Source organism: Hypanus sabinus, chromosome X2 (genome assembly GCF_030144855.1).
Source record: "Hypanus sabinus isolate sHypSab1 chromosome X2, sHypSab1.hap1, whole genome shotgun sequence".
NCBI lineage: Eukaryota > Metazoa > Chordata > Chondrichthyes > Myliobatiformes > Dasyatidae > Hypanus > Hypanus sabinus.
This window is the reverse complement of record NC_082739.1, coordinates 9,062,501-9,073,480: the sequence shown is the minus strand read 5'-3', so window position 1 is coordinate 9,073,480 and position 10,980 is coordinate 9,062,501. Positions and strand designations below refer to the sequence as shown.

The 10,980-nt window shown below is 38.2% G+C and overlaps 1 protein-coding gene across 1 annotated transcript; it reads right to left on the bottom strand.

Moving 5' to 3' along the window:
- Positions 1-4,899: 4,899 nt before the first annotated feature.
- On the bottom strand, positions 4,900-10,018 carry LOC132385275 (hyaluronan synthase 1-like). The gene is made up of 4 exons (XM_059957299.1): positions 9,320-10,018; positions 7,819-8,044; positions 6,516-6,648; positions 4,900-5,578 (listed from the first exon to the last, which is right to left on the bottom strand). Exons 1-4 carry the CDS (start codon positions 10,016-10,018, stop codon positions 4,900-4,902), a joined length of 1,737 nt encoding a protein of 578 aa, XP_059813282.1.
- Between the last annotated feature and the right edge of the window lie 962 nt (positions 10,019-10,980).

Below are 10,980 nucleotides of genomic sequence, written 5' to 3'. Positions count from 1 at the left end.
CAGGTTGTTGGACTTTCATGAGGATCCGTGCTTAGTGAACAGATGTAGTAACCGAGCTTGAAAATTAACCACCATAAGAATTAGAATCTTGACATACACCAATGGGCCAATATATTACCCCAATCCCTCTTGTTGTGAAGGAACACTGTAACACAGCATCATATGGAGGCTCCTGCTGCTCATAATTAAATGTGAAGCATACTACATCAATATTCTTTGAGAGAGACCAAAATTAGACAGGTTCTTGGTGTAGGCTTGATGAAGCCAAAGTACAGGCAGGTTGTATGACTGTGGATACAGGGAATTTCTATCAAATTGCATAAAGCTAACACTTGCAATCATCTTAACTGGAAGTCTTGTATCAGGATACATCTAGCTTCCAATGTTTGGAGCAACTGGTGCATTGACTCACAGGAATCATTGACATCCCACAGGTGCTCTCTCTCACTAACACAGGAAAGGGAAGGAGTGGTACCTGTCTCTCACATTAGTGAGAGCGCCTGTGGGATGTTGAACTGTTGGGATGAACAGTTTTTGATGGACTATAGATCATGGTCATTGGGGGTTTCATGTTTCTTGCATGGTGGGTGGTGGGAGTGCTGATGCTTTCTGCCACAATAAGTAGGGGAAAAGTTGATGCTGCTTTTGTGTGGGAGGGGACCAGGAGGCTTTAGGGGCTCTTAAGTTTTTTTCTGTCATTCATTCTTTGGGTTTTTTCTCTGTTTTGAGGATGTATATTTTTTTCAGGTTTTCAGGTTGTATATTTTATGCATTCTCCGATATTAAGTAGAACCATTGAACCATTCAAGGATCTAAGTACCAACAGAAACATGCCATTAAGCAGGCTGAAAAGGGTCCACTAATGGTCTTAAACATGTTCGGTGTACTTTTTCAGATTTTCTTTTAAATGAAAATGCTTATGTCCACTTTTTGAGATTAAAAAATTAAGAAAACAAGTCTGGCCTTATTGTGAATAAACTCTTCTCGGGCCTCCAGATGAGTACAGATATTGATTATAATCAACGTTTTGATGACAAACTTTGCCATCTTCTTCAGGGATAATGACTGCACATGTCTAGTCTGGTGGCCCATCCCTCCTGATTGGTTAGTGCTCATCTTCTCCCTCCTGCCGTATAGGAAAAGGCACCGAAGCATTTGGGCTCTCATGACCAAACTATGTAACAGTTTCTTCCCCCAAGCTATCAGACTCCTCAATACCCAGAGCCTGGACTGACACCTCACTGCCCTATTGTCCTGTTTATTATTTATTGTAATGCCTGCACTGTTTTGTGCACTTTATGCAGTCCTGGGTAGGTCTGTAGTCTAGTGTAGTTTTTTCTGTGTTTTTTTTTTACATAGTTCAGTCTAGTTTTTGTACTGTGTCATGTAACACCATGGTCCTGAAAAGCATCTCATTTTTACTATGTACTGTACCAGCAGTTATGGTCGAAATGACAATAGAAGTGACTTGACTTGACTTGACTAATTAGGTTTCTGCTCTGCCACCTTGCTTACAATCGAGTTGTTTTGTTGAATACACTTGATGTAGAAAAAAACCTTGTTGAGTTTTGTTTACCTTACTGTATAACTCAGAACATTGAAAACAATTTCATACAAATATCTCTTGAATGCTCTTCAAGAGCATTCTGAATCTGGCATTATAACTTGGTCACCTTACTTAATCAAGCATTTAATTTGAAAATGTCATTTATTTGGATATAGCCAGCAAAACCAAACCCACAAGGACAGCATGAAAGATGCACATAGTTCTCAGCCCGAAACGTCGACTGTACTCATTTCCATAGGTGCTGCCTGTCCTGCTGAGTTGCTCCAGCATTTTGTGTGTGTTGCTTGGATTTCCAGCATCTGCAGATTTTCCCTTGTTTGTGATAGGTGTTCAGTCAGTGATTACGTAATTTTGTTTTTTCCATCATCACTGAAGCCAATAATTCTGTTTTGGTGTGTCATAAATGAAAGCAGTTTATTGTGTGAGTCAATTTCAATCTAAAAGGAAGTTATAGCATTTTCATTCTCAAAATTAATCAAAAGAAAGAGTATTAATCAGAATTTGGGTTTCTTGTGCCATTGCCAATAATATGAGCTGAGGAGCAGGCAATTTCACTACTGCATTGGAGGTTCAGGCATTAGAGTTTTTTAAAAATAACATCAATTTAATGCCACTGTGTGGCAGAAGTGAGCTCCATTCCATATTGCAGGACTCAGTGATGCTATTGTGCAGAGGAGAATGTGTACTGCAATGAACTGGTTTCATTGGAGTGCTGCTTCAGCTTTGATCTTAATTAGCAAATCTCACTGGCAAAGAGTTCATTTTGGAAGAAACTAGGGAGTAGAATAGAGGGAAGAGGTAGAAAACTGTTTAAACAGGAAATACCCCAGGCTTTTCTCAACACTTACCCAAGACCTTTTATTTCCAAATTTGAAACAGATGCTAAACTATGAAAAGTTGTTTTTATTTCCACTTTCATTGTCATTGCTGGCATTGTCCCCTCTGTGCTAGTTGGTAGTGAGAGTGCATATAGACAGAAGTATTAGCATGTAACTCAACACTGATACCATAAGATCATAATTGTGTTAGGTTTAAACTGTGCTTACCATGTGCATTTATGCTGTGTGTTACGTACACGCAACCCTGTAAAAGTATCAGCAACAACAGAGCACACCTGGAGTCTGGTTTTGCTGTTAACAAAACACTATTTTATTAGTAACTAAGTCATATAGTAACTTAAACCAGGTAAATCAAGAGTTAACGGTGTTATGTATATATAGGTGTAAATACATAAATCCCCAAACTTTTTCAAGCGTAGGTGGTAAGTGATACAGTCTTACGATGATGTGTAAGAAAAGTTCAGTTCAGATGCACGGAATTGAAATGAGAGAGAGAGAGATTTGTAATCTAAACAAACAGGTGTCGTCAGGAATCCTCCAAATCCTCACACAAAATATCATCAACAGTAGCTTAATACAAAGGGGTCCATCTTCAAGGAAACCACCACCCAGGCAACGGTCGACGTACCAGTTAATTCCACAAGGTTACCCCAATCCACACAACATGATAGCCACTTATCCAGTTCCACAACATACGAAATAACAGTTATTTGCCACAGGGCTGTCTTTCTTCAGTGAACTACCACACCCAGACAAAGGGTAAACACACACGTGGTATTCACTAAGATTTTCCGCTCACCAGAGAACTACGTGACAATCACACTTTCGTACCTGAATGGAGACAAACACACTCTTGTGGGTTACTTAGAGAGTCCAAACAGTGATCACTTTGTCACTAGGTCTCTTCTGTTTCAAACCTTCCTCTCCTCTCTTCTCTTCTCTGCAAACTTCTAGTTGCAGCAAACTTGTGAGAGTCATTTATCAATACTCTGGATCGATCTTAACTCACCTCTTTTGGGCTACTGAAAGTTTAAACCAGCAATCGACTCACTGGAGTCTTCCATTGACTGAATCCATCTTGACTCTAACTGTGTGTGTCTGTAACTGTCCTTGTAAAAAGTAAACAAGCTGCAGAGAAAACATAACATTCAATTGTCCATCAAATAACTCCACCTCTCTCTCTCTCTCTCTCTCTCTCTCTCAGGAGCAGCTCAAACAGTGTCTAAAAGTCAGTCTCATTCTCCCAGCATTTTAAAGTGACAGTGCACAGAAAAAAATGAACCCAAGGGGTAATTAACATGTAAAATCTGCCTTTACTCTCGCTTCTTCAAGCTTACGAAGTACCTGCCTAATTTTGTTCTCTAGCAAACAAATTGATAATGCATGCTTTATATAGGAGCATGCATAGACAAATGACCATGCTGTATTAACAGAGCTCAGAACCTGCAAAGTTGAAATTTGTGTTATACTTATTTCCATTCACAAGTAGACCTTTGTTTTATGATTCAGAATTTATGAAACAATGAGTTAACAGGAGGAAGACTATGTGTCTATATATCTGGGTTTCATGAATAGCTTGCTGGAACTGAGGATCATATTTAACTTGTTAGCTGTGTCAAATAGAACAGTGAGCAATTCTCATACATTGCTCACAAGATATGTATCCTGGAAAAGATCAATGGACTACAATCTGGAAAGAGAATTTCTAACATCTATTAGCACAAAGACAATGACTGCCACATGAAAACAATCTTTGCAGTCGAATAGATCATCAACATATGTGGTATAGTTAACCTGTGAAAAATCCTATTAATTTGTGTTTAAATGTTCTCCATCTTGTTCACAAATTTCTCAAGCCTATTATAATGACCCTATATCATAGAAATACCTGAGGGATCAAATGGCATATTATGGATATTGCAGGACAACCATTTCTTAAAGTGGTATTTTAATCTCATTGCTGTCACTCTACACACAGGTAAACATACTTTCATGCCTCTGCCAGACCTACTAGGTTCTGGAACAAAACACCTAATGATCATTATTTCCTATTTGTAGAAAAATTCAACAAATCTACACAATCATGATGGTGAACAATAGAATGAAAGATTTATTAATATCATTTTCTAGAACTGTTAACAGTCAACAGAATTGAGATATGTCCTTTACTATTGAACCTTACAAACACTGAACCATGGATTTAGAGAATACAGCACTACAAAAAACACACAAGAACTGTGATGCATTGTGGCATCTCACGAAATAGAGGAACACTGCACATGTGCATCTGTAATTTCTCATAAAGTAAGGCTGGCAGGTAGTAAAATGGCATAGGGTACTGAATATGGAAGGTCAATGACCCAGGAGCGACTGCAGAGAGAGAGAATATAACTCAAGAACAAAAACCAGAACCTGTAAAACCATGACACGTAAAGCTTTCTACAAGGAGTTAAACAAAGGTTTGGTAATCATTAACTAATTTGCATAGTTTCTCTACACTTCAACACAATATGTTTTTAGAGCGTTCCTTCTATATCGATGACATGACCACAGATGGTAAATTGCAATCAGCACTGTATAAAATAAAAATAATGTCAGTGAACTGTATAAAACATAATATTGTTCTGAACCCTGCTCAAGGTGACTCCATTTACCTTCACTCTCTGTGATGATTGTCCGAACCAAACCCACACAGAGGATAATGCCCCAAACAAAGACTGGAAACAGTGGAATGTAGTTCTTGACTCCCTCTTTGTATCCAGATGTTCCCCAGCTGGTATTGGTAATGGTAAGAAGAGAAAAGCATTTGATTGGCAGTAACCCACTCATATAAAAGAATGGAAGCAGAGATAAGTAGATCATCACTGGACTTCCCTTTATATAAGAGGCAATGATTGCTCTAATGATTGCAAACCCATGGAAGCAAAGGAACATCCATAGAATGTTCCAAAGGCACCCATAGTAAAATAACTTAATGGTGGTCAGAGAAATGTAGAACGGCAACAGAGCCATAATCATTGCCTCATATGTCATCCACAGACGGTGCTTATACCAGAAAAGAGAACTGAAGAACCAGTTAATGATAGATGACTTGGTTGAACGTATTTGTTGATTGAGCCAATGTAGATATGGAACTGGAGTTTCTGTATAGCACCAAGCCTTGGATGTATATCTGATTGAGTGAAACAAAAATACAGTTTCATTACTGAGTCCTAGTTTTCCAGAATTAACTTGGATTTTACCCTAATAAAATTTAGCACACACCTTCAGTACAATGGCCCAGAAGACTGACATGCTTTGCATTGTAGTCTAACTTGTACCAATCTCTGCAAGTATCTTGCTATACAAAGGTGAAAAAAAGGTTATGGCTAAAGCACAAGAAAAGACAAGTTGAACCAATTTAAAGTTGGATCACTGTGAAGAAGACTATTTCAGTGCTTGATATGTTTGTGGGCCTATAAAGCAAGGCTCTTCAATAATCTCACTGAAATGGACTTAAGTAAGGATGCACTCGAGTCTGTGACTATGTGGAAAAAAATCAACTTTGTAACTTGATGCTTCCTGCTCAAATTACTGTTGAGTGATGCCAACTTGAAACAGTGCCAATTGCAAATCAAAAAATCTGCAGATGCTCGAAATTTAGACAGAAGATGGAGCAAATCAAGCTGTATCTGTGGAAAGAGAAACAGAATAAATGCTTCACCTGAAAAAAGATCTTCAGACTGAGATGTTAACTCGTTCTCTTTCTATAGATGCCTTCTGACCTGCTGAGTTTTTTCAGAATTTTTTGTTTTGATTTCAGGAAGTCAATTCAATTCAGGAGTGGGCTTGGCTCTGGCACTCTTCCTGTTTAAATGGTCTGCTAGTATTTACAAGGAAAGTTTGATCAGATGTGTGATGCCAGTAGAGCTAAATCTCAACAAGGAGCAGTGATTTACAGGGAGAAAAAAATTTGGAGAAAAGAATCACTTAAGAACATTTATGCTCTTTTTTTAACAATACTGTATGTCTAACCTAACTAAGTAGGCATAAAATGTTCATATCTAACACTGACTACAATACAAATCATGATATTGCATAACTGAGAAAAAGCTGGATTTGTTTCTTACTTGGTGGAATAGCCCAGACTGAGCACCCTATTAGTTAGGTGACGATCATCGCCAAATGTGCACCGGACTCCAAGGAATCTCTGGTTGTACCAGGGCTCAAGTAATTGTTGGACCAAATTATTCCTGTACATCCCTGAAACAAATGTTCATTGTTATAAACAAATACAGATCAGTTGAGCTCAAGTTTCTTTGCTGACTCTCCTTTACTGATATATTGATATTACCATCAGCAGTTCCACATATTAAGTCAAGTTTATAGTCATTTAACATGTATACAACATATATAACCCTATAATGTATATAGAAATGAGGCAATATTTCTCCAAACCAGGGAGCAAAGCACAGGAGTACACACAACACACGATAACTTATGAAGGCAAGGAAAAAATTTACAGATGAATCATGCATAAGTAATAAACTAAAGAGCATAAATTAAAGGTACGGAACAGATTAACTTCAAATGCGATGCGGCAGGGAGTTCGATTGCCTAGTGGCCTGAGGGAAGAAACTGTTTCCTATCCTGACCATTCTTGTTTTTATGCATCAGGCTCTCCTGCCTGATGGTAGAAAGTCAGAGGATGTTGGATGGATGGCTGGGATGGGATCCTTAATAATACTAAGGGCCCTGCACAGACAGTGCTCCTGATAAATGTCCCCAATGGATGGTAGGTAGACACCTATGATCTTCTCAGCCATTCTCATAGTCCTTTGTAGGGGCTTCTGATCCGATGCTCGACTGCTCCCATACCAGATGGAGATTCAGCTTGTCAGGATGCTTTCAATGGTGCTCCTGTAAAATGCAGTTAGGAGGGGGTGAGGGAATTTCGCTTGCCTCAATATCCTTAGGAAGTGGAGAGGCTGCTATGCCTTCTTGTTCAGGGAGGTGACATTGAGGGACCAAGTGAGGTCATCCATGATATGAACTCACAAAAACTTGGTGCATTTTAATATCTTAATATATTTAATATCTTGTTATTTATAAGCCTCAATGCTATTTTCACTGTGCAATATTCTCATTGAAATTAAGAACCATCAATCTTTTATTTTAGCTGATACCTTAGTACTGGACTATCTTTTTGACTGGCTTTTGAAATCAAAATATGGTATCTTATTATTTGAATCTTATTCAGGCTTAGTATAATCTGCATAATAGTCTGTGCTGATGGTAATTTTTCTAAGGAGAGGGCATTACCTTGAGCAATTGTGTGGAAATTGCATTTATACCTGGTGTATATTTTAATATCTCTCTAAGATTGTGACATTCTCGGAGAGATCCTGTTTTATTTTTACCTACGTTCCTTACCTAAAGGTCCACTGATGCAAGAGACACAGTTAAAGTAAGATTGGCAGGCTCGTCCCAAATTGAACACGGTCCAGTAATGCAGGCTTCTAATGAAGCTTACGAATGAGTCAGTGGCATTTAAAATTCGCACTTCACCTCCGACTGCTCCATAACTTTCATTTGAATCTAATACTTTAACCAGTTCTGCAGTTGCTTGCGAGTCAAGGCTTGTGTCAGAATCACAGACCTAAAAGTTACATAACCCTTTAATAAAGATATCCAGTTCATTTGAATACACACAATCTATTGACAAGGATATATGTGAGCATATTCAAATTTAATAAGCTGACAGGGGAAAGCATTGTGCATTTTAGATAACCAGTATTCATGTTTTTGTAACAATTGAAATGAATTGACAATAAGCATTGTTATCAAGGAAAGTTGCAGTAGATCAAGAAAATTCCCCTAACTGTATCTGGGTAATAGTCAACTTGTCTACAAAGGTATATTAAGAGGCAGAATAATAGGTCAAATAGGTATACCCATTGTATCAGAATACCCAATATCATTAAAGTCATACACAGGTCATAATTGTAAGCATGTTATCAATTCACCATACAAACAAAAGTACATTCAAAATATAAAGAGTACTGGAAGAGGGACAGGTGCTGCATGTTGTTTTAATAATTATTTGGCACCCTTTTCAGTAGTTCTGACTGTGCAAGCCCAATGGGGAAAGAAAAAGCCAGAAAGTGAAGAATCAAGCTACGGCGGTGGCTACCTCACAGCTGTGAACGAAACTCTGTATCTAATGTGCAATGTTCCAGTTTTATAGGTACAGAGGGCAAAAGTAGCTGGATTGTCTTGATGAAAACTATACTAAGATTTCTCTGTAATAAATGTGAAGCTTCAACAAAAAGAGAACACTAAACATCCAGCTGATAGCTGAGAGATGACCAAGATATAGGCAAATTCTGTGGTGGAGGCAGAAGATTGTGGAAATAAAAGCACATCTTGACAGACATAAAGCAAGAAAACTACATGATATCATCAAAACATTATTTCAATTCATCATACCAAATAGCAAATGTATCTCTTTCCAGTGTACCTGCCTAAAAAAATCTAGTAATTCCAGTTTTAAATTTTTCAACTAACCACCCCCCCCCCCCCAGTTATTAGAGATTTCTAGATTTTCCCAAACCATTTTAAACCCCGTTGTTAAATAGATCTATTTTTAAGGTGCTAATTCTTGCTTTTACCGCTTGTCCTCAGAATTCTACTCTTCTAGCTTAAATCCCTTTCTAGGAAATTTGGGCTGTACTGCAAGGTCATTTAATTCTACTGCTATCTACTCTGCAAAATAATAAATAGATTCTGATTATTGGATGAGGTACCAGTGAATTTTTTTTGTAGAAAGTCATCTGTGTAATGTATCAGAGACAGCATTTCTTTGATACGGGAGATAGATTTATATCAATGTAAAGGCTAACATTTGAGAAAAAAATAATGTCATTAGTCATACCTGAATGTAATCCACTGTGTCAGCAATAGCTTTGAAGGCCGTGTACAGTACTTCTCTCTTTCCTCCCCTTTTTTGCATGATGCAAACACAACGTTTAGTGCGGATTAGTGATTCGACCTCCAATCTCTCTGGATTTCCAACACTTGCCTCCCCATAAAACAGATTAACAGGATCTCTTTGTGATGTTTGGCTGTTATCTTCTTCTTTATTCCATATACTTCTATCAAAATTTCTAGAATGATAGTTGCCCTGCCATACATATGTCCCAATATCTTCCATGTAGAAAATCTCTTTGAATATGTCCATCATGTATTGATCTTCTATTGAGTTCCCATCAATGACCATTATAATTTTCAAATTCTGGATTGGGTACGCTATTTTCTTCACACATTTAAGGCACTGTTGCAGGTAGAAAGGATCTTCTTGATAAGCAGATATGGTTATGGCCACTGACTTAGCACTGCAGCACTGAGGAATGTCATTTTTCATCTTGTTACGCTCAAACAGGGCAAACATTGTTTGAAAGAAGAAGTGGCTGATGATCAGGGATCCGTAAATACCAAGCAATGTTGTTTTTCGTCCATGAAGGAGCTGAAATCCAGCTATATAACCCCAAACTAGACCAAGAAATAACAGCAAGGCAAGCAATATGGTGCAGGTCTTATTAGCTATTGAAACCAAAGTGTCCTTGGTAACCATGGCTATGTATGGTCAAAGTTGATCAATTCCTATTTAGAGTGAAAGAAACAAAACCTGAAAAATTCAGTTACCATACGAAATGGTTATAGCTATTTGGAGACTATTTGACCTATCAAGTCCCTGCTGACTCTACTTAGGACAAATCAAATTAGACCCACCCTCCCAATATATTTCCTTTCAGATATTTATCCAGTTTCCTTTCCAATACTTTACTGACTCTATTATCACTATTTATTTTTAATATATTTTATTTATTTATTTGAGATTCAGTGTGGAACTGGCCCATCTGGCCCTTTGAGCCACATCGCCCAGCCATCCCCAAATTTAATCCTGGCCTAATCATGGGACAATTTACAATGACCAATTAACATGCCAACTGGTACGTCTTTGGAATGTGGGAGGAAACCGGAACAACCAGAGGAAATGCATGTGGTCACGGGGAGAACGTACAAACTCCTTACAGACAGCAACAGGAAATGAACCCAGGTTGCCTGTACTGTTAAGCATTGTGCTAACCCTACATTACTGGCCACCCCACCCCCAGTAATCGATTCTGGATCATAACCACTCAGAGCATAATACACTCAGTGGCCACTTTATTAGGTACAGGAGTAGAACCCGTTTTGGTCTTCTGCTGCTGTAGCTCATTCACTGCAAGGCTCGATGTATTGTGCATTCAGAGTTGCTCTTCTGTACACCACTGTTGTAACACATGGTTGGAGTTACTGTCACTTTCCTGTCATTTGAAACCTATCTGGTCATTCTCCTCTGATGATTGCCCCATTATTGAGATGTTCCCACAACCAATGATCTCACCTTATCTCATGTTCTTGTAATTTATTGTTATTTATTTATATTTGCAATTCCACAGTTTGTTGTCTTCTGCCCTCTGGATGATCTTTCATTGATCCTGTTATAGTTACTATTCTATAGATTTGCCCAGTATGCTGACAAGGAAATGA